This window comes from Anser anser (assembly GCF_964211835.1).
Source record: "Anser anser genome assembly, chromosome: 27".
NCBI lineage: Eukaryota > Metazoa > Chordata > Aves > Anseriformes > Anatidae > Anser > Anser anser.
Window position 1 is genome coordinate 2,252,696 of NC_139748.1, and position 22,937 is coordinate 2,275,632.

At 53.8% G+C, this 22,937-nt stretch overlaps 2 protein-coding genes across 6 annotated transcripts in view; one reads left to right on the forward strand and one right to left on the reverse strand.

Moving 5' to 3' along the window:
• Positions 1–2,244: 2,244 nt before the first annotated feature.
• On the reverse strand, positions 2,245–3,294 carry G0S2 (G0/G1 switch 2). Its single transcript, XM_083812480.1, has 2 exons — positions 3,150–3,294; positions 2,245–2,880 (listed from the first exon to the last, which is right to left on the reverse strand). Exon 2 carries the CDS (start codon positions 2,839–2,841, stop codon positions 2,536–2,538), a length of 306 nt encoding a protein of 101 aa, XP_083668606.1. The 5' UTR covers positions 2,842–2,880; positions 3,150–3,294; the 3' UTR covers positions 2,245–2,535.
• A 157-nt stretch (positions 3,295–3,451) lies between these two features.
• LAMB3 (laminin subunit beta 3) overlaps positions 3,452–22,937 on the forward strand; it is a 33,179-nt gene continuing 13,693 nt past the window's right edge. The window contains exons 1-7 of one of the 5 annotated variants that reach the window (XM_083812477.1): positions 3,452–3,618; positions 11,407–11,533; positions 12,269–12,339; positions 13,058–13,212; positions 21,891–22,005; positions 22,114–22,187; positions 22,477–22,668. In XM_083812477.1, the coding sequence (XP_083668603.1) occupies positions 12,291–12,339; positions 13,058–13,212; positions 21,891–22,005; positions 22,114–22,187; positions 22,477–22,668 (585 nt within the window). In that variant the 5' untranslated portion in view covers positions 3,452–3,618; positions 11,407–11,533; positions 12,269–12,290. Of the gene's footprint in view, positions 3,619–9,371; positions 10,038–10,982; positions 11,534–12,268; positions 12,340–13,057; positions 13,213–21,890; positions 22,006–22,113; positions 22,188–22,476; positions 22,669–22,937 lie in introns of those variants that run through there. The other 4 variants (XM_083812476.1, XM_083812475.1, XM_083812478.1 and 1 more) reach the window with 4 other exon arrangements.

Consider the following 22,937-nt stretch of genomic DNA (forward strand, 5'->3'; position numbering starts at 1 on the left):
TGCTGAAGCATTTTAATCTACTCCATTTGGCAAGCCTGCCATTCATCATAGTTAAAGTGATGTTAAATGGATTACTAATCTCCTGTGTGCATGGAGTTTGTCACTGTGTGGTGTAAACAGGCCTTTTTGTGGTCACTGTGGTAAAATCAGCCATTGTTTCTAATCAGCTGCCCTGCCAAGAAGCAGTCCTGCCTGAAATCCGAGGCAAGCTGTTGTGGAAGTGGTAACGCACAGGCTTGACCCTGCAGATTGACCCATCAGGCGACGTGTGCCGGGCAATGGCCTCGGCCCTCGCAGGACGTCAGGAGGCAGGAGATCGCCTTCAGCAAGGCATGGCTTTACCAAGTTGGCTCCAGAACCGCCGGCACGGTGCGGCGGTTTAGCTGTCTAATCCCATTAGCTGTCTTAGGAGGAGCTATTTTGATTGTTCCACAAACCTCTTTGCTTTAAGCTCATAAACCCCGTGACTGGATAACGGTGGAGAGGAGGCGAGGGCAGCAGCATGCTGGCACAACGCAGCGGGCCGTGTACGCGGCGTGACCACGCTGCCCGGGGCCACCGCAGGTGGGCTCACCCTGAGCGTCCTCACTGCCCCTGGCCTCACAAGCTGGGCCCCCGTAACCCCATTTCTTAAATTCTCCCTTTTCCTGAGGGCAGGTTGAGGGACCTGTACCTTGTTGGGAAGGGCTGATCAGTGTGTGATCGTCAGAGCTTGCAGCTGACTGGGACAAAGAAGCGATTCTCATCTCAGTCTAATCCATTTTATTAACTCTGCTTGCCACTGCAAAACGTTTATGCATTACAGAAATATGTGACAACTGAGACCTGGCAGCATTGTCATGCCTGACACAGCCGCAGGAATTTATTTAGGTCCCTGGTTTGTCACGCAGCACAGGGCCTCAGCTCCACTGAGCCTGGCTCCGAGCCGGGGCGCTCGGCCTGCGGCCGCCATCAAGCCTCAGCTCTCTGTTCCTTTTTGCCTTGACATTTCCATCAGTGTCAGGGAGGTTCTGGGTCGTTCGGCCTTGCCAGAGACCAAAGTGCTTGGTTAAGGTCTAAATCAAATCATTATCAAAGGATGTTTTAAATTACTCTGCTCTTTTTTCCCCTTGAAGGAAAGGCACCTTACACTTGGTTCAAAGCCCAAAAAGACTTCTTGCATGGGCTTAGTGGGATTTCTCCTCCACAAAGTGCTGCTGTTTTTTGTGCTCATTTGTTTTGACAGAAATATTCATCAGCAAAACGATTTACATAGTTATGTATTATGAAAAATGTATGAAATTAAGGGAACTTCAGCTATGCTCTTAGATTTCTGGATTCTGACCCTAACTTGTGCAACTCTAGGAGGAGCTCTATACTTGGCATTGGTGTCAGGCGGCACTGCTTTATTTTCCATAACCTTGTGCTGTTTGTAACAATTGTTTTGCTTTTAGCACAGCACTGGTGGGTTTGTCTCCCAGATTCTGGGCAGGGTGTATGGCGTGCCCCTATCCCTGCCCCACTGGCTCTGCCTTTGCCATTGAACCAATAAAGAGGGATTTTCTCCCCCACTTCTGACTGCCAGGGATTGTTTCTCTTCCCTCTGTTTCGTAGCATGGTTAGGATCTTTCAGCTGTAGCTGTCTGGAGAGTTTAATTTACACGACATAGTGAGAATCTGTTATGTTCAAAGCTAAGCCCAGGAAAGATTTCAAATAGGTGGAAGTCCTCTAATGATCCTGGCAGTGCTCTGGGTGCAGCCCAGAGGCTCGGGTCCCTGTTTCCACCTGCTTCAGGCTGACTGTGCCATCATGTCTGCCCATGCTGCAGCTTCTCCAGCTGTGACATGCCTGTTATAGTGGCAGCTAATATTATTTTCCATGATCAGGTGTCAGTGACAGGCTTGTGAAGGAGCCCAGTAAGAGATCTCATAGCAGAGACAGGAATCTGTGCCATCAAACTCAGATAACCCCAGGAAGGTGGAACACCCACCTCTAACTTTGGGAATGTGTCTGTCACACAAGGCCACCTCCTCCCCACCCCTGCTGACCCATTTTTGGAACGGAGCAGCTGCTGGAGTTAGGAAACCCCAACCCCTTGGCCCCAGAGCAGCCACACCAAGGGAGGGAGCTCCATTGAGCAGGTCTGGTCACTGCCCGCTGCTGTTCAGCAAGGGGGTGCAGTGACTTCTGCAGAGTTGCAAGTGAAACCCGTTCGCAAATCTGTAAGAGGAGAGTTTGAAATGAATGCAGCTAGAGAGCACTGGTACCATATAAAATATTTATTGATTTTGCAAAATGTTGTAAAATGCATCTGTAATAAAAATAAGAAACCATGCTGTGCATCTTGCACATTTTTATACCAACAAAAGGTATTTTTTCCTACTGCTGCACAGCAGCAAATTATAACCATTCATTTCTTTCAAGTCTTGCACTTGCGGTCTCCCTCAGTCAGCCAAACCTTCGCTCTTCTTGCTGGAACCACCACCAGGTACAACAGGACAGCAGAGTCTCTTGTGCTTGGTTGCTCAGCAGACACCACTCAGGCTGTGGGGCTCTTAGGAGGCATGCTGCCTGGTCACCAGGGCCCGCTGCATCACCACCGGCTTCTTGCTCTTTTCCAAGATCAAATCCTCCTGTTTCTGAGGAAGCATTTGCCCTCGTGTCGGGGCAGGTTTCTTCTCCTCCTCCTCCTCTAGCCTCCCTTCGGAGGTGAAAGGACTGCACACTGCCTCCACCAGACCGATGACCACACCGAAGAAGGCCAGCACACTGCCCAGCATGTACAGCTTGACCATTTTCCTGTTGGGCTTCTGGCTGAGCAGTTCTTTGGCAAAGGGGATCAGCTCATGCATGGTTTCCATTTTTTATTTTTTTTGCAGCAGGTTTGGAAGATGTCAGTTCTACAGGGGAAGAGCGAGGGAGAGGCATGTTAGTTAAATCCGGCGGCTTTCTCCAGCAGTGTCAGAGCGCTCCCCTCGGCCCCCGCTCCCTACAGCCACCCCCGGCCACGTGTACGTGGGGAATTTTAATTTCTGCCAGAGGAGAACGCAGCCGGTGGAGGAGCCCCGCGGCTCAGCAGATGCTCGGGGCTGCGGGAAGGGGGGGTCCCCGCAGCATCCCCCCGCATTTCGCGCAGCGTCCCCCCGCGTCCCCCCGGGCTCCCCCTTACCAGAGGCGGCTGCTGCGGGGCCGGGGCAGGGGCGGTGAGCGCTGCGGGCTGGCTCGGCTCGGCTCTGCTGGTCTGGCCGCGGCTCGGCTCTGCAGCTGCTGCCGGCCGCCCGCTGCCCCCGCCTTATATCGCCGCCGGGGCGGGCGGGGCCGAAGCGGGGGGGCCGGGCACGCCGCGAGCACGCCGCTAGCACGGGTCCCCCGGTGCCCCCCCCCCGCTGCCCGCAGGAGCCGGGCCAGCCCCCGGCAGTCCCCCGGGGGCCGCTTGGCAGCGGGGCTGGCCCGAGCGGGCGCTGGGAGCCGTGCTGCGGGCGGTAGCGGGCGCCTCGGGGGGGTGCGAGGGGACAGAGAGCGTGTGGGCAGCTCCCAGGCGGGGTGCTGGGGTGGGGGGCTCGGGGCTGGGCTTCCCTCGGCTGGTGGGGTCAGTAAAACTTCGTGTCTTCCTGCTGCCCCTTCTCACAGCGAGGCAGGTAAAACGCGTCTCGGCGAGCACAACGGAGATGTTGCGGTGTGAGGGTATTTGTTAAAGGCTTCACGCGCGGCTCGTGGCCAAGGGAGCCGGCAGAAAGCTGCTGGATGCAGCGTGGGACGGCACCTTGGTTTGTTGGGAATCAGAGTAACTGGAAATGACCCCCGCAGTGAAACCTCCAGGCTGCCTGTTAGATCATATTGTCACTTCCCTGTGTTTGATGCTGAAACTCCGTAACACCCCATTGTAATCTTAACTCCCTTATGATTCACAAAAAGGACAGCATATTTCCTTTTTGGGGAGAAAAGAACTCGGCACTGTCACACTTCTTCCCTGGCTCGCTGCCCAAGAGCGTTGCATCAATAACATACAGCCCGTTGCATCAACTGCGCCGCTGCCCTTCTGCTGCCGGCTCCGTCAGCGCACGTATGCTGCTCCGGCCGGGAGAGCCGCGTACCCCTCAGCTGCTGCTGACCTTAGCTAAAGCCACGAGGAGCTGCTGGGACCGACAGCTTCTGAATTTGCAGGGTCCGGACAGGCTTCCCACCCGATCAGTATGGCTGAGATGCTGGGGGTTTCTCTGCTAGGGCAGCCTACGTAAATACATGTGGTGCGAGCTGATGCGCAGGGGCTGGTGGTGTCTGTGGAGAGAGGTAAAGCCCAGAGAGAGCCTCGGTGAACGATGCTGTGAAGGAGACTGCTGGCTCCCCTGGGTCTCCTCCGGGGTGGCTGGATGGCCACGAGCCCTGGTGAGGCTCAGCCCCACAGGGACCAAAACAGGGCTCATCCTCCAAGCAGCAGGGGAAACGGGGGGGCTCTCCACCTGCCTCCCCACAGCACATGGGATGGGGGGATGGTGGTGCGGGGGGGGGGGCTTGATGCCCCTGAGCTGGCTTTTAGCACAGCCTGCCTGGGAGAGACCCCTCTGACACCTTCCTGCCCCTGCACCCAGCGTGGGTGGGACACAGCCAGGGAGCCAGCACTGGCTTCGTCTCTCTGAGGGGGAAAGAGGCACGGAGAGAAATTCAAGGAATTTGGGAATTCCTGGAGCTTGTGTCAGTTATCCGTGTCACTTCTTTCCTCTTCTTCAAGGATCTAAACACCTTCCCTTCTGAAAAACTGCTCTAAGAGGCAATATTGCCCAAATTATGCCCTAAAATCACTGGACTGGGTCAAAATTAAATGAATCTAAAGTCTGCCTTGTGTCAGGATGGCAATGCCAAGCTTCTATTTGCAGTCCTCGTGCTGTTTTCCTCCCCTTCTCTCCTGGCACACCTGGGTGCACGACTCACTGGCCATGTGAGGCTCAGCAGTGGTGGGAGGTGAATACCTGGGATCCTCACAAAGGAAAGTGTTCATTAAATGTGTTGGCTTTTTTTTTTTTTTTCTCTTCCTTGCTGAGCTCTTCCCTGGGCGCATGTGAGCGAGTGACTCACCTCCTGCTCCTCACATCCCGCACGTAGTGGGGAGGCTGAAAGTTTCCCCACAGTCACATGGGGTGGGAGAGCTTGCGCTGCAAGCAGGGCTCCAAGGAACCTCTGCCAGTGAAAACTCGGGGGTGTTTTTTTCTTTTTGCAAGTTTTGAATGCACTTAGGAAATTGTATTGCAAGACTGGCTGTAAAAGTTGCTAAAGACTTGTCTATCCCTCCTTAGTGTCTTTTTTTTTTTTTTTTTTGCTTCTTAAAATAAAGTCCTTATCTTTTCTGCCAACTTGGCAGCAAAGGTTGTGGCCAATTCTTATATTTAAGCCACATTTTTCCCTTCTGCAGTGTCTTGAAAAATGAACATTGCAGAAAAGATAGCTGGAGGAGACAGCAATTAGACAGGAAAAGTTCAAGGTCACTGTTCCTGCAGCCAGGGCTGGCTGCTACAGCGTGAGATGTGGTCTCCCTTTCCAGCCTGGGCAAGCGGTGAGTGCTGCAAGCTGCTTGGGCCCTGCACAAACATCAGAAAGCTCCGAGCTGTGCAGGGTGTAATCCCAGAAACAAAGGTCAGCGTGAAGTGCTTGAATCATGACATTTTGCCTTAAAAATAAAAATAAAATTGAGACAGGATTTTTCTTTGCCTCCTGAACCGTTTATTTGAAAGCCTCTTTTCCAACCTGGGGGCTAGAAAAGGAACTTTGTATTAATAAAATATAGATGGGGATGTCTGCAAGCACAGCATACTAAGAGCTGGAGCTGCAGGGAGCACGCAGTGCTCGGGATAATGTCGAGGGTTACCCAAGCAGCTGATAATTCCTCTGTGGCAAATGCTTCCTATGGCAGCACTCAAGTTGTGTTGATTTAACTAAATAATATTTAATTCAGTTTTGTTTTAAACTGGAGTAACAAAGTCTGTGCAGGCTCGTTGTGTGGACATTTAAATTGGATTAAGAATGGATAAAAGGATTAATGATTAACATTAAATTAGACTAATTTTAGCTGTTCCTAATCTTATTTAGGAGAGTCCACACAAGGAGGTTGTCAGGCTTAATTGCAATTTTGATTAAGCCGGGCATTATAGCTGGGAAAATGACAAGAGTTTAACGTCATCTGGAAGAAGAGCTCTGCCTGAATTCGCAAAGCGGCATAAGCACCCGAGGTTTAACCTAAATACTGGCGGCAGGGAGGCCGGGGCGTGCGATGGCTCGCCAGGCGATGCCCCTGGCCCCGCACGTGCTGAGCTCGGCCGGAGCCGTGCTGTGCCCAGCGCCGGAGCCACCAGCTCAGGTGAGGCTGCTCTGAAATGGCCGCAGGGCACAGGCTGTGCTGCATGGGGCTGCTCCCGGGGAGCTCTGCCTGTGGTTAAGCCGTGTCCTGCTGCTGCGGCTCGTGTTGCATGGGGATGATGGTGCTGATGCTCCCGGGGATGCTCGGAGCTGCTGCAGGGGGATGCACTGGAGGGGCAATTCTGAATCCGAATACTGTATTTTCATTTAATATAATTTACCTTGGAGAAGGGGTTCAAATGCAGTTAACACAACACGTTTGTGCACAAACAGCGAGTCTGAGGGCTCCTGACTAGCTGTGTGTGGCTGGCCACACGCCTGGGTTGGACGAGGCCCCCCCTGCCCAGCTCCACTCGCAGCTCTGGGCTTTGCAGAGCCACGGAGGTGACCTCTGGCTGTCAGTGAAACTTCCCAAAACGTGGCTTAGCGTCATCCCTGCATCTCAGCAGCAGCAAGATGAGGTGGGAGTATTTGTTGCCTCATCTTCCACGTGTCCATGCCCGGACAAGGCTCAGGCTCTTCTGGACCCTGTGGCGGCGGGGGCTGAGCGGTGCTGGCACCACTCAGCATGGGCGGCTGGCCCCGGTGTGGTTGGAGATGCCCGGGAACAGCCGGAGCAGCTGGGGAGCAGAGGGATGGGGACACGTGGGGCAAAGATGGGGAAAAACATGGGTTTACCACAGCAGGATCAAAACCTGCACAAGCTGAGTCCCTGGTTTCAACTCCAGCAGGTGGGGGGAGGAACAAACTGGCAGTCGGGAGCAGAAAATAGTGTGACTTCCCCTGCAGTCATCACTCGCGGTGTCAAAGAGGACACGGGGCTTAGAGGGAGCTCTTGAAATTATTTTAACCCTCCTGCTGTTGATTGTTGTGGGCACAGGGCTGTGCTGAGGGTCCCTGCTGGCCAGCAGGGGTGGGAGCGTAGGAAACCCCTCCCTGCTCCCCTGCCATGGCCCGAAAAAGCCGCCTCCAAATCCTCCAGCCTGCAGCCGCCTGCTATCCTAACGGGATGATTTCTCCTTTAGACAATGGGGACATGACCAAAATAAAGATGTTCCCCTGCAATTATAGTTGTGTCCAACCTGCCAGTGGAAACAGGCAGGCTGCCCAGGCCCCTCTGCCTGCCTGCTATCACGCCCGTGGCCGCAGAGCAGGCGTGTGGAGGGGCAGCAGGCCGCAGGCTGGGCCCGAGGGCGCTGCGCCCTGCAACAAGCCCCTGGGGTAACCCCATTTAGACCTAAACTAGGTCAATGATTTTTCAGTTCAAAGTTTTATTTGTTTTCAAAGCAGGCGTAGGGGTTTCAGGAGATGAGCTGGAACTGCGTTAGAAATTCCTGAAACGCTTTTAGAAGATGACAATTAGCAAAGGCAGTGTTTTAGCTCATCTGCACGTGCCGTAGTGAGGAGGTGGTTTGCCGGCCGGGTTTAATTAAAATAGGAAATTAAAAGATTCTGTGGAGGAAACATCGTTTTGTTACTGAAGTCAGTGGAGACAGCTGCCCAAAAGCTGTGACACTGGCAGGGTTTCTTACCTCTGAACAGATTTTCCCCGATTTTCTTCTTCTCGTGTAGCTCCAGTGCTATAGAGTTATACTAAGTTAGTGTCCTTTTTCCTGTAATGGAGGTTTTATGTTTCAAGAGATTAAGTGTCCTTGCAAGCAGTGCTCTGCCCCTGATTTCCAGTTACTTTTGTGTTCCTCTGAGCTCAGCAGAGAGAGACTTAAAGTAATTGAAGGCAGCCATTCAGGGCTGGTCAGTGCTTGCTAACGGGTGTCACGCCTCGACAACTGGATCGAAAGCTGCTGTATTCGGACGGTATCCCTGGAAAAGCTCCCGACAGACTAAGGCACTTGTGTGCCTTTCACCCCAACAGACAGCAAACATAGGAGGGAGGAAACAAAACAAAGCTACTCACACACGACTCATCCTTTTCAGCTCTGGCTGCCCGGGGGCACTCACTACTGGGTTCACACCGGGCACAGCACCTGGGGAGTATTTGCCCGCGGTGCCTCCCTCGTGCCGTGGCTCATCCCGCTCATCCTGCTCATCCCACTCATCCCGCCTCGGCACCCAGCTCAGAGCCCGGTGACCTGAAGGCACGTGGTGCTGGGCTCTGTCTGCTTGTCAAGCTGGGGGCCTTAATTTTAAAAGCAGGGGCTTGGTGTTCGCTAGCTGTTACAGTGTGAGCTTGTGACACTGGCCAATGTGCATGGGCTGCTCTTCCCACCCTCACAGGAAGGTGAGCTTTTGAACCACTGGCTGTGATGCGTTTCTGTTCTAAACGTTGAGACCTCTCTCCACCTGAAATTTAAACCCAACCCAGCAGCATCTCTCTTGGTTGCTGCTGTTGTGGAAGGGACAGGGTCCTCTGTTGTGTGTCCCCTTCAGACCATTGCTGGCACTAGGACCTGCTGATGCCAGCCCATGCCATGGGTATAGGATCGCATACAGTGGGGCTCTCCTGCCTCTGATGAGCACCTCAGGGGTAGGATACACAAGCTGCAAGGCTGATCACACACACACACCACAGAGCAGGAGCTGAAATGATCCTGTCCACAGGAATGTCACTGAGCACGAGGAGGGAGCGGCTCCATGTGGTGCATCTCATCTGGAGGAGACGCTTCCAGCAACGGCTTTTTTTTTTTTTTTCTCCTCTTTTTTGTGTGTGACTTACTGCTTTGCAGTAGGTATTCTGTAAAGGAGGCTGTTCCCACTCTTGTTCTTGTTTGAACTTGCCGAGCCTGGAATGCCAGGTGACTGCTCACCTTGTTTTGGCAAGCTGCTGGGACAGCCTGGAGGAGCAAAGGCTGGCTGAAGGTGGTTTGGATAGCTCATTTGAAAAGCTTGTGGTTAAGGTAGCATTTTCCAGGCCTACCTTTGTTTGCATGGGCGAATTGCAGCAGCCCGTGCTTTGCAGTAACCTGGGCTGGAGTTTTGACATTTCAGAGCAGCCTGGAGCTCAGCACTGCTGGCTCTGGCATGGTCGGTGTGCGGCGTTGGTGGGCTTCCCAAGAGTTGTCACCGTGCGGTGCCTCTGTTCTGCTGCTGCTGGGCCTGATTTACGTGGGGAAGGAAAGTCTGGAGGGAACTAGTGGGAAGATGAACTGAACAGCTTGGCTGCATGGAGACTGGGGACAGCTCGGATGGGTCGGAGGGCGGCTGGTCCTCCCTGGCGTCAGCAGTGCGGTTTCTGATGGAATGAGCATTAAACTGACCTGCTTGGCTTAGTGCTCTTGGGTTTGACTTTACACCAGACCGAAGAGGCACCCAGCTGCAGGCGTTCAGCCTAGGCTCACAGGATTGCTGTGTCCATCACCCTCAGCCTTGCCCGCCGAGCGGTGCGCAGGGAGGTACCTGAGCTGGCTGCGCGTTTCCTCTCTCTTTCTCTGAAAATCGCTTCAGTGTTTCCTTCCACTTCCCCTGCTCAGCCGGCCGAGACAGGAGGAGGCATCTTACAGGAGGAGGCATCTTTGCAGCAGGCGCAGGAATGCGGCGTTACCGCATTGCTGAGCGGTGGCTCAGGGCCGGCACGCCCAGCCCTGCTCCCTGCTCGCCAAGGCCGCGGGCACACCTAGGCAGAGGCGGATGCGGAACCAACACTTCACATTTTATAGCCTTAGGGACAGTATTTTTTTCCAGCTCTGTCGTGTACCATTTCTCTGAGCTCCTGAGCCTCAGTGCCCGTGCTGCTCGGTGTGAGGATGGGGAGGTAGGTAGCACCCACAGCACAGGCACAGGCGCACGGACCCGGAGTCGTCCGGCGCGATCATCTGAGCCCCCGGCAGCAGGGCAGGATGCGATGTTGGGGTTGAGTCAGTAAAGTAAATAGCAAAGACTCAGTGTGAGTTTTTTTCTGAGTATTGGCTTAGACCATAAAAACAGTTTGATAGAACAAGAGCTTGGGGGGGGGGGTCTGCATGGTTTGGGGGATTTGGCAAGGTAAATGCGGAGCTTTCCACCTCTGGCTCCAGCTGCAGCACAGCTTGTGAGAGGTGCCTGGGGGCACTGGGGGTGCAGCGAGCTGCTGGGCTGGGCTCCCCACCGCACACATGGAACAGCTGCCAGTTTAAACAGATGTTAGAAACTGGGAAAAAAAAAAAGAGAGAGAGAGAGAAAAAAGAAAAAAAACGGGGCAAGAAAAAGCCTCTGGTGCTACCTCATACTTGTTGCTGGCATAGTAAAAAAATAAACTTATGAGACTGTTTCCATTAATACTGATGTAAAGTAGCGGTGACCACTGAGGTGTAAAGCATAAGAGAGGTCTGCGTGAGGTCTGAAGCAGGGAGACGGGCTGCTGTCATCAGCTGGGCATGAAGCTATGGGTCTGGCTTTTCCATGGGCTCCCAAGGTGATATTAAATCCATCCTGGTTTGATAAATACAGAGTGCCTTTGGAAATCCTGGCACTTTCCTAGGTACCCAAATGAAAATTGTTTCTTAGAAAATTTGACTCTTCTTTGAATTTTTTTACAGCTGGTTAGTTTATGGTATTACATTCTGTAGATAATGTAAGCTGAGCTTGAGAATTATTTTGTGCCTTGAGGAACTCTGCTACCGGAGGCAGGAGAGGGTCTGTGAGCCCTGTACAGCCCCGTCTCTGTGCTCAAGGTCGTCTGCAGGCTGAAGCCTGCGATGTGAATACACAGTGCAATCGTAACTCACACAGAAGTCCCTGATCGGGCTTTAAATTGCCGGGTTCAGGCACTGATAGCGGCGCTGCCCTGTTGCTGTGGGGCTGATCCCGCTACACAAACCCACAAAACCTGCCCTAGAGGGTAGGCGCCGTGCAGCCCTGGCACTGGTGTGAGCGGGTTTCAGGCAGCCTGGTGATGTCCTGGCAGCGCCCACCCGAGCCCCAGGCACACCTCAGACATGTCCCATGGCTACAGGGATGTGTCCCGAGGTGCTCGCTGCCAGCTACCTGCACAGCCGCTTGTTCACGCTGCCGTCATCCCGGTCCCAAGTGACAGCTGTCTGCGGCGGTGCGCCCTGTCTGGGAGCTGTCCGGAGCTCCCTGGGAACTGGGTGGGGATGCCTGCGGACGCCTGAATCACGCCTTTATCGTTACTACACCCACAGGCACCTCTCTCCCAGGTGAGGCAGCCATCTGTTAAAAACCGAGGGAGGACGGAGGCAGCTCTCAGAGGCTGCTGCGATTGTGGATCAGCCGCAGGTAGCGCCGGGGAGAGCCCTCGCCGTCAGCCAGGTATGTGGGGACGCCGAGGGGACTGGGGACGTCGTGGGGACTGGGAACGGGGCTCCTGGTCACACCGGGAAGGTGACAGGGGAAGCTTCTTGACGCAGGAGCATGCTGGTGGCTGTTCCTACGTGCTGTCCTGCGGGGCTCCCCGCAGAAACCCCGCGGCATGCACTTCTCTGCAGCATTTCTGCAAGCCCGAGGCTCCCGGCCATCGGGCGCTTTGATCTGGAAGCACAGCAAGGGTGGGGCTGGAGGACACAGGGCAGGGCGGCTGCCGGGCTCATCGCCGCATCGTCCCTGGCGGTGCTGGCACCGCTCCCTGCCCGCTGCGGTGGCCGTGCTGGGTCTGCGGCTCCTCGAAGTCCCCAGGAGCCGGACAAGCAGAAATCAGCTCTGCTGGGGGCGAGGAGCTGTGCCCGCCTCTGTGGTTCACCTCTGCAATACCATAAAGATCCAAAGATAGCGTCGGGGTGAGAGGGCTGTCTTTGCACAGCTTGGGAGGATCCTGGGTGTGCTTCGTGAGTCCAAAGAGAAGCCGGGATTCTTTGTGCGGGTTTGTTTTGCTGCACGGTCTGAGGGGCTGATCTTCCTCTGTTATTCCTGATTATCACCCATGCTGCTGTGTTGTAGGCCAATTAAAATTACCTCACCATAGAAAAGTAAGGAATGTGAAGGACCCAGGCAGAGGTTTAAGCTGACATTTTCTGCTCGTTTTTGCTTACGCTGCATATTCCTCCTTAGGTGTGTCCTTGTCCTCGCCAGTATGGAGTCTCGCTGCCAGCTTTGGCCATGGGCATTATTTGTCCTCCTGGGTAAGGCTTGCCGTACAGTGTTTCTAGAAAAAATGGTGGAAAGCTGACTAAATGTTTGCTGCCTATTGGAAATGACCTTTCTCTTTTAATTGGGGTTGTATATGAGTAATGAAGTGAGTTATATTGCCTAGAGCCTCCATGTGTACCATGATTTAAGCGAGGTGGGTTTATGTACAGCTAAACGTCTTGCAAAGGGAATTGGAAAATTAAGTTTATTGATGAGAAGTGAATGATAGGAAGTATATGAGGCTAATAAATGCTGCTAGAGTAAGTGCTGTATTAGTAGCAGTATTGTGGCAGCAACTGGGAGATTGGTGTTCAATAACAGTGCTGGTCCTTTGGCAAAAGGTTTCTCTCTGACCTGAGCATCCTGCTTTAGGGGTCTGGAGGTAAATGGGGAAAACCAGTGTGGGCTGTTCAGCACAATGGGCAGGGAACTGAGCATCCCTGAAACCCAGACACAGGGGATTTTGGGTAGGTGTCACGTCAAGGAAGAGTTTCAGAAGTAATAGCTAACAGAAGGTGTTTTAAGTGCTTTGTACTTTTTAAAACGAAGGCAATTCAGGGGCTAAATACCCTTGTCCTTTCTGGTGTGCGCATTTGTGGCTTTGTCCCACACACGACCTGGTAGCTGATCTGTTGTGGGAAGTGGCAGGGCTGCTGGTTGATGACCGCGTGCCACCCTGCCCCAGCCCCAAGTCCTCTCCTGCTGTTCCAGCCTCTCTGCGGCTGCTGGGCGCACAGCACGACTGCTCCAGCGGCGCCTGCTACCCACCCGGGGGGGATCTCCTGCTGGGACGAGTCCAGCACCTGCGAGCCTCCTCCACCTGCGGCCTCACCAAGCCCGAGACGTACTGCACGCCCCACGGAGAGGTACGTGCTCCTCCCTGCTCCGCGCTCCTGAACCCCGCGTGGGGATGCTAATGCCTTTACCCGTCCTTCCTGCCCTTTACAGTGATGTCTTTAACCTACTTCAGGTATTATTCCCCTCCCGATCTCGTGGGGTCACTGCACAGTCTGTCGTGTCCCCTCCAGCCCTGGAGTCCTCCTCTGTCCCCTTGTTAGAGCAGAGGAGCTGAGCATGGCTCATGGGAAGGGGCTGTGAAGGGGCCAAAATGGAAGCTTTTGCATCGAAAAGAATCCCAAGCCTTCTGATCCCCAGCCTCTTCAGCTATAAACTGAACTCATATTTCAGTTGTCAAAGTGGGAGCATTCCAGGTCTTTCACTGGAAAAGCTGCTGAGCCGAGCGGCTGTTTCCAATTCCTCGGTTGTGTGGGGGTAGGAAGTCGTGCTCAGGGGATAGCATTGCAGCCAGCTGCAGATTCCCAGGCTCCAAAGCCACCATCAAACTCAGAGTTTATGGATAATTCTGTAGCATTTTAAGCTCTGTTCTCTGCCAAGGGTGATGTCTGTGACACGAACACTTCCTAAAGCCTTTCTGTGTTGGTCTGAAAATGCAGCTGCAGTGGGGGGAGCTCAGAAAGGAGCGGGTTCAGTGCAGGGCAGGCAAGAAGGGATTTGGGAGGGTGCTTGGAAGAGGTGCTCAAGAGGAAAGGAAATGGCAGACCTCCATGAGGCTCTCTACAGTGAAATCCAGCTCAAGTGAGTCAGCTTTCTTCTGCTTTAATTCCCCCTAAACCTGAAGACCCAGGTGTGGCAGCGAGCAGATGTGTTGCAGAGCTGGCGGTGGTCTCGCTGGGCTGCAGACCTCCTGCTGTGTGCGTCTGGGAGCTGCTGCTTGGTGTGAAGCTGGGGCAGCTCCCTGGCCAGCGGGTGTGAGCATCATGTCCCCTGGCTCCTCTGCTGGTGCACTGCCTGGCCTTTGTCAGGCCTGGGAGCTGCAGCCAGGCATCGCCTCCGCTCGGGCTCCCAGTGGCTCCCCAGGAGCAGGGCTGGTTGCTCACCTCCTGGGCAGAGCACAGAACCCCCCCGCTGCTTCTCAAGGGTGGGGAAAAAGGCAAGCAATTATTTCTGGTCGGACTTAATTTTTTTTTTCTTCCCGGTTTCTGTTTATACTTAAGCAGAATTGTTTGTGTAATAACTACCAGGGTTAAAAGGATTTTGGAACAATTAACAGTGGTATGTTAATTTGGATTCACCACTTCTAGCTTTAGGGCCTTTGGGCACCTAGAGCCTACACATCTGTGAACCTTTCCTTTACTGGAATCAGAGCCCCTCACTTCTGTTCTGTTTTGCAGCTGTAATGGCTTCTGCAAGTTATGGATACTCCAGCTCCTATCTTAGCAGAAGGAGAAATCCTCATGTATTGAACACTTCACAATTTAAGCAAAAATTAATCCCCTGAACTCACTTTTTCCTTTTCCCATCCCATGGAAAGTGGGACATTTTATTTGTTGACTCTTCTGACTTTTTTTGTTACACGTCTCGCTCATGATTTGGTGCCAAATAGGTACAAATCTGGAGTCAGTTTTGCAATCTCAGCAGAGGGCATGGGATGAGGGGTTGCTCTGGCTGCCGATGCCCCCGTGCCAGCTGGCGGGTGCGAGCTGTCTGGCCCCACCGCCAGCCCCGCGGCCCCCCGGGTGCTCTTTTGCAATCCTGCTGGGCCGCTCGCTGCGGGCACTGATCTCAGCCCCTGCTGCGTTGTCTGCTCCAGCATTCTGGCTCCAGATCCCTCTAACCTTTATACTTTGCACTACCGATTGCTCCATGCCTTGGCTGTGGGCTCAGTCTAGCGACAGCCAGGAGAGACTTGGTATGGCCATTTATAGCACAGGGACTGCGGCGATGATTAGAAAAGTGATGGGGGGTGGAAACCAGGCAGACCAATGGAAATCACTTAGTGCTCAGGAAATGACTGTTCGAGTCAGCGGGGAAGCGAGAGGAAAATGGAAAATAAAAGAGAAAAATAGGTGGCCCCAGATTTGGAGTCCTAAAGGCACTGATGTATGTGGAAAGACTCCCGAGCGAGGTGTGATTCAAGGCCCGGTTAGCTTATCTCTGTATTTAAATGCTAAGCATAGTGCTTTGATAGCAATATGGGCAGCTGATGCCGCCAGCTGTAGCCGAGGGAAGGTGTGGTGTGGTTTTCACGCGGATTATCAGGTTCCTGGCCTGGCTGCCCCTTCAGAGGACAGCCATTCGGCTCTGCAGCACCAGCTCCTTGGCTAGTTATTGCTGCATGAGATTAATGCTTCTCAGGAGATGCTTCTGTCCTCTGGGCTCCTGCAATGCTTTCAGCCTGAGGACTTATTCAGAACTAGAAAAGAGCTACAGACTTTTCTGCTTGTTTTCTTAATTTGGAGGTATCCAGAGCACCCTCCACATCACTGTGAAATCTTTTGTCAAAGAATAGGCAAGATAAGGGAAAAATTGGTTTCCTTCTGTTTGTGTTGCTGCTCTGCTTCCCACTTCCCAGAGCAAAGCAGTTTGTGTCCATGTGGCAATTTTGTGGGTCCTCACACCTTGACCCTGGGAAAGTTGGGATATTAAAATGTTGTTGTTTGCATAAGGTCAAGGACTAAGGTTTTCTGCCTTTTCTCACCTGCTTTTCATGGGCACGTGGTGGATGTGAGCAATGAAGGGCGAGAATCGCCAAGAACACTCCTCATGTTGTGATGAGAGACTAGCTGGGTGAGGGTGCGAGGTGGCAGGCACCAGATGAGCCTAATCCTTGCACGACTCAGTGTGGGAATGCAAGACCACCGGGCGGTGGCAGAGGGCTCCTCCTGGTGCTGGCTGGCAGGGCTGGTTGGTAACATTTCTCCCAATTGTGTCTAAGCACCAAGTTGTGTTTGGCTGTTTCCAAAAATACAGGGCAATGCCTGAGAAAGGACGTGAAAATGTGTTTAATTCTAATGCTTCTGTCTGCCTTATTGCTACCATCTGATGGCTACATCTGCTTGCCACCTGCACGAGCCTGGCCTCGGTGCTGGTCCAGGCCGTGCTGTCCGCTGGGTACTCCTGCAGGATCCCTACGTGTGCTGGAAGAGGGGACCTCACACTAAAACGGCCCTGTGCCCCCCAGCTCATCTGCTTTTTAGACCCCAGTCGTGAATCAAACTCAAGTCTTTTGCACAGAAAAAAAACATCCTCAGAACTGGGAAATGACTGTGGTCAGATGGGACCGCAGGGGGTCCCCCTGCTCAACGCAGGGCTCCTGGTGTAGGGTGTTGCTTCTTAACGTTGCGGGTCTGCACCGAATAATTTGTATTCCTGACCCAGCAGAGGTAGCGCAGCAGCCATGGCTTGCTGCCCTGTGCTTATCACATCCTGCTCTGGCATCCAGACACACCTCGTTCTTGGCTGCAGGGATGTGTCTCTACCTGCAGTGAATACAGAAGAAAAAGGCAATTTCCCACTTCTTTCCTCCTCCGCCTCCATTCTCTGTATCTTTTTTTGCTCCACAAGTGCAAATTGCCACATATGCTCTGAGACATCACGTCATCCCCTCGCAGACAAGCTGCAGAGGCAGCCGGGCCCCAGCAGTGTGTGGAGAGCTGGGACCAGCTCGTGCAGTATGGATTTGCAGACTGTCATCCTGGCAGGTTTTAAATAAAGCTTTTCTGAGGGGAGATGATGCGAGAACAGACTGGGTGAGGAAAACAGGCACCCACATGCTTGCTTTTAGGCAAGAGGAATGAACTTCCTTTCCTTAAGCCTCAGGCATGGGATGTTTGTCCTGCTCCTGCCAGCTCTGCGATCGCCTCTGAATTTGGGGGGTGCCAGTAAAACCAGCTGGGGAGACAGAGCTCAGTTCGTGTTTTGAGCACGACCTCAGAGCGCACAGTGTCACTTCTGACCAGCCGAGCGAGGAGGTGGCGTGGGATGTTATGGCTAACACATCCACCTATGCTTCAAGCCGAAGCACGGTCCAGCTTTGCAGATCCAAATTGCTCACTGAGAAGTTTAACCACGATGATGTCCATTGGTAACCTCTACAGCATCTTCCCATGGGAAGCATATGGAGCACTTACTGCTCTGCTGGCCTGGTGCGGAAATGTGCAGCTGGTGCTAGCAGGGAAGTCAAACGGGCTGGAAAAGGGAATTGCATAACTCAGCTTTAACAGGTGTCCTTGTTCCTAACATAACTTCTTGCTGCCAGCCCTATTTTCAAATAATGCTCTGTCTCTCTGTGTGCACACATATACATATAAATTCCTACCACCTTCCACACTGCCCCCAAATAAACCTGGAACAGCAATTACCGTCCCAGCGCGATACTAATCGTGCAAGACCCCACGAGGTCCCCTGTGGGAGGCAGCGTGCCAGGAGCCCGACTGACACAGTGCCTCTGACTGACACGGGCCTGGGACAAGAACAGGGCCTCCAAGGTCTCCACAGCGATTAAAGGTTTTCATTTCATGACTGGACAGAGGCAGCTTCCCATATTTGCTGATGAGTGACTTCAGTTTATTCTGGGTTACGTGCTTCTGCCAGCAGATTATGTTTCAAGGGCTCTCAACTCATATTGAAATGGCAGCTGAAGCTATGTCAAATACTTTGGTCAGAGTCCATCAGCTTCAAATTGTTTGAGGTTTTCTGCCCCTGCGTGTGTGGGGATGGGAAGCACGGGGGGTGAGTTGGTGACTGGTTCACAAAGTCAGAGCAGGAGAGCAGCAAAACCCTGAAGCAAAGCTGCAGGGCAGGGGACAGGCAAGGGCTGCACATGCAGCCGCGTCCCTGAGCTCTGCAAAGTGTCCCAGGTGTGCCCGTGGCCTTCGCAGGTGGTGGTCACCTGCGGAGACGTGGGTTGTTCCTCTCGTGCAGCACGTCATGCACGTGCTTTGCATCCCGGTTTGCAGCCTTGGTCTGCTTTTCCGTGTAATACGTGGACATCCACAACAGCTGGCTGTTCCTCTGCATAGATTATTTTTCCTTCACCGTTTATTTCTAAAACACGAATCTGTTTATTCTCAACGCGCTAGCTTTTTCTCTCAAGTGACCTTCTCATGAGCTACCTTTCAAAAGGCTGGAATGAATTTCCTGTGTTCTCAGGATCTCAGTAGCCCGAGGTTTGGGTGACTGTAAGGGTGGCGTTGCAGCTTTGAGGTGCCGGAGGGCAGCTAGCAGTTTCCAAGCAGACCTACATTTTCTTTTGCTTTCCTATAGCCCTTTCCAGCCCTGCATCTGATAGCTACTAGAGATCACGCCCCTTCTTCGTGCCGCGGTAGCACTCGGCCTGCGGTCTTCGCTGTTTGGCAGGGAGGGGAGGAGAGCCGGAGAGCCGGGGCCAGGGGCTTGGTGGCCAAGCTTGGGCCGTGCCCTCTGAATTTCCCTTTCTGTCACGTACTCCCAGGGCCCTGGTCTATTCCTGGCAAGCCCAGCTCAGATGAATCTACTGAGGCTGCTGCTCTGCTGCTGAAAATGAGGGGGAGAATTGGGGAATGATGTGCTCCTGGAAACTCTCCCCTCAACCCGGAGCTGGAATGTCATTTTTGGTAATTCCCTCTGTCCCAAGGAACTTTGAGACACATAGTCACAGTCAGTAATAGTGAATTCTTGTGTTGTGCAATAGAGGAGTTTCATAATATGCTCAGAGTACATGAAATGAGTTTTGTTTCCAGTGTTAATTTTAGACTTAATAAAAATTGGGGCAGGGGGAGGGGGGTAACAACACTCTTTTCACACTCAGGTCTGTGGCTGTGGGAGGAATTTTTTTTTTGTAATTTTTTTTGTATTTTTTTTTTAAATTTTTTTTTCACCCCTTGGCAGGGAGTGGAGCTGGATCCGGCCTGGGCCCTGGTGCTGTGGGGCCGGCAGCAGGCACAGCCCGTGCAGGGGTCTGGGATGAGCTGGGAGGGCCCCGCAGATAAAGCAGGGAAACTGCGAATTGGCCAAGGTTTTTGCACCGAGCCCAGCCCCCAGGCTAGGCTGGGTGGGAGCTCCATCCTTACTTAGCTCTGCGTTTAAGTGTGATTGCAGCTTTGCTGCCAGCTCTGCTTCGTAGCGGCTAGGATGTGTTTGTGTCTGTGGCCCTATGAATGGTCTTAATAAGTATGCATGAGTAACTCCTAATGAATAATTTAGCTGACATTGACCTTTCCCCTTGCAGGAAGCCTTCCTCCCCCCTGCTCTAATCACAGTCAGAACCGTTGTGAAGTGTAATCATTATTGGCAATTGTTCGCTAGATTATTTCTGTGGATAATTGCCGTAGCTTTCCTGACACTCTGCTGCTAGCAGTCATTATCTGAAACGAATTCTTCTGACTGGATCAGATAACGTTTCTGATTTTATTGGCAGAGCCAGGAGGAGTTGGTAAAGCCAGGGAAATTGCATGATTATATAGTCTGAAGTCTCTCTGTTTGCTTACTCTGCAATATTGTTATAAATATTGTAGTTAGCCAACTCCTGTTCTGGGATATTTATAGACTGAGAACATAAAGAGTGGAAAATATTATGGAAACAGATCGGTTTACGCTGAGGATCTTCTCCATGCCCAATGCAGTGCTGAGAGGCTCCTGGGCCTGGGCAGGGCGCTCAGCTTGGGGCGTTGCTGGAAGCTGAACCCAAACCGCTCGGTGCCCAGGACCCCCCAGCTCTGCTGCACCCCCAGCCAGCACCCATGGATGGGGACAGGCACGGCCCCAAGGGCAGCCTAGCACCCAGCGCGGTACCAAGCAGTGCTGCTGTTCAGAGCCAGCCCCAGCTCTGTATGGTTTTGTGTGGGAGCAAACAAGCAGGTAATCCTGGACAGTTGTCCCATTAATTTTTCCTTAAGTTAAAAAAAAAAAAGTGTTGATGAATTTGAGTCCCTTTTTGTAGAAATAAGAGACTCATCTGACTTAGATGATCCTAGCTCAGGAGCAAGGAAATATGAATAAACTGTGAATCGACCTTTTCATGGTTTAAAAGGCAAAACAGGAACCTTCATCCCACCGCGCTTTCTGGGCCACTGCCTCCTGCTGCCTCTCCCAGGCACAGATTTCTCCCCAAACCCAGCGCGTGTAGGATCATCAGCTGGAACCTGCTCATTTGTTTAAGCAGCAGATGGGGCGATTTTAGCACAGAGAGGGGTACAAAGCACTGCTTGTTGCCCACTGCGTGGCTCTGCTGCTGAAAACCGATCTCATCACTGGGGTCCCAGATACACCCGCGCCTCCGGTGTCATCTCACGCCAGCCCCGCGGCCCCAGCCCTCGCAGTGGGGTGTCGCGTTGCCGTCCCAGTGACAGCTGCTGTGCCCGGTGCCAGGCGCTCCCCTCCTCTCCCACCAAACCCAGTTCCTCCGGGACGACCTTTCCGCGCCGTCCTGGCTGATCCTGACACTGCGGGCAAATGCAGTTCTTGATCTTCTCCAATTTCTCAGCCTTTGGGATGCATCAGGGTGAAATGTGTGCCCCACCCCTGCATTTGGGAGGCTGCTTCACAGCTCTGGTGCCTGATGACTTCAGCTTCCAGCCTAAATGATTCACATCATTTTTGCTTTTGGGACAATGCTGCCCTATGCCTACTGCAGCTCACGGCCCGCCTTGGTGTGCAGCCTGGGGACCCTTCCCAGCGGGTGGCATCTGCTCTCCATCCTCGTGGTGCCAGGCAGGAGATGCTGAGCGCCCTTCTCGTGCCTCCCCTGCTGGCTGTCCCCTGCCCGATGGCCACCACAGCTCGGTGCTGGGTGCTGCAGCCAGGGCTGTCCTGCTGCGGGGCTACCGCAGGCTTGGCCATCGCCCGCGGCTACACCGGCCCCCGGCACCTTCCCCTCCCCACCTCAGCTTCACCTGGAGGGTTTCCCCATGTCATGGTGCCCTCGCCCAGCCCATCTCCCTGCTCTGTGCCCGGCTCTCCCCTTGGCCAGGTTCTGGACCTTTCCTACTCTGTCCCGTCTCTTGCTCAATCTCCTTTCTGCCCCTTTCCGCGTGTTTCTGAGCCTGCTCATGTGCCGCATGCACCCGGCAGCCGTTCGGAAGCACCGGCACGGCGCGTTGCTTGGTTGGTCAAAACCAGGGATTTGTTTGCTCCCCGGGGACCCTGTTTTCTCCAGTCCCCGTGTTCCCTGTGCCACATCTGTTTGCTCCTTGAATGACTTGCTTAAGTGAAGGGCTGAACTTTGAGCCACTCGACTTCCACCCGCTGACTTTTCACCCGCTGAGCTGTTTGCTGCCGCTTTGCTCGGAGGGGAGAGTGCAGAGGGGCCGAGCCCCGTGCAGGGTTTTGGATGCGAGAGAAAGGCCTTTCTGTTAGCCCAAACAAACAGCCTGCTCAGCCCTGTGCAAAAGGCACGCTGGTGCTGAAAAGCTGCAAAGAGCTTTTTATCACGAGCTGTCATTGTGGAAAACAGGGGGGGTTGGTTGAAAAAGACATTTTTTTGGTGTTTTGCCAAAAATATGTTTTAGTCAAAACATTTTGGTTTTGGTTTTTAATCCTTAAATCCATGAGTTGCTTTTTTTATTTTATTTTATGGGGAGTGAGGGCGACCACTCTGGTCCTGGGCATCACTAGCCATGTTCCCCAGGCCTCCAATAGCTCAGCTCCATCGATGCTGTGCGCTCCTCGGTTCAGTCCCTGCTGCACTGGGCCCTCGTCCTGTGCCAGCGGGGCCTTTGGTGGGTCCGTGCCCGGCCGGGCTCCCACCCACCCTTTCTCCTTTCAGTGGAACATGAGATGCTGCAGGTGCGACTCCCGGCTGCCGCACTCCCACAACGGGCACCGCGTCGCAAATGTGCTGTCCTCCGCCGGGCGCTCGCGCTGGTGGCAGTCCCAGAGCGGTGAGTGCCGGCCGGATGGGGGGAAATAGGCGTCTCAGCTTGGGCAGCAAAACGTTTGGTTTTTTGTCTGTAGCCTGCATCTCTGAAGCTGCCTTTCTGTGTCCGCAGGCATGGAGCGCGTCTATTTGCAGCTGGATCTGGATGAGAAGTTCCAGCTCAACAGCATCGTGCTTGACTTCAGGGTCTGTATGCAGCAGCACAGCTCGTGGGGATATCATGGGTGATGGTGGATGGGCATTGCCGGCTCTCAGTGACACGTGGGGATCTCGGTGCACGGCTCCCCCCAGGCTCCCGATAGGAAGCAGGCCAGCAATCACGCCCCATTCCCCCTTTCCCCTGTTCCCCTGGTGTTTGGGAGGAGCAGAGCAGGGCGGTGGGCTCCCATCCTGCTGAAAAATCCTGTCCCCCAGCCCTGCGTGGAAGCCAGCTGGGGGCACGGCCTTACAGATGTGCCTCTCCCCACTGCTGCAGTCGCCGCTGCCCACCGCGATGCTGATCGAGCGCTCCACTGACTTCGGCAAGACCTGGGAGGTGTACCAGTACCTGGCCTCCGACTGCGCCGCCGCCTTCCCCCACGTCCCCCGGGGCTCCCCCGAGAGCTGGGGGGACGCTCGGTGCCAGGCGCTGCAGGCCCAGCACGGGTACCCTGCGCACGGGGGCAAGGTGAGAACTGGGGAGGTTTGGGGGGTTGGGGAAGGGACCCAGCAGATGCCCGTGCCCTGCAGTGTGACCCTGGGTCTGGGGAGGGTGGCCAGCGTGATGTCCTGGAAACATGCAGAGGCCCAGAAATCTGCAGGTATTGCACCTGGCGAGGGATGGAGTTGGTGTGCATCCAGCACTGCTGGGGGGGAGCTCCTCTGAGAGGAAAGCCCTGCTCTGTGGTCTGTGTCGGTTCCTGCAAAACCCTCTGGGGCCTTTTCCCTGCCTTAAGT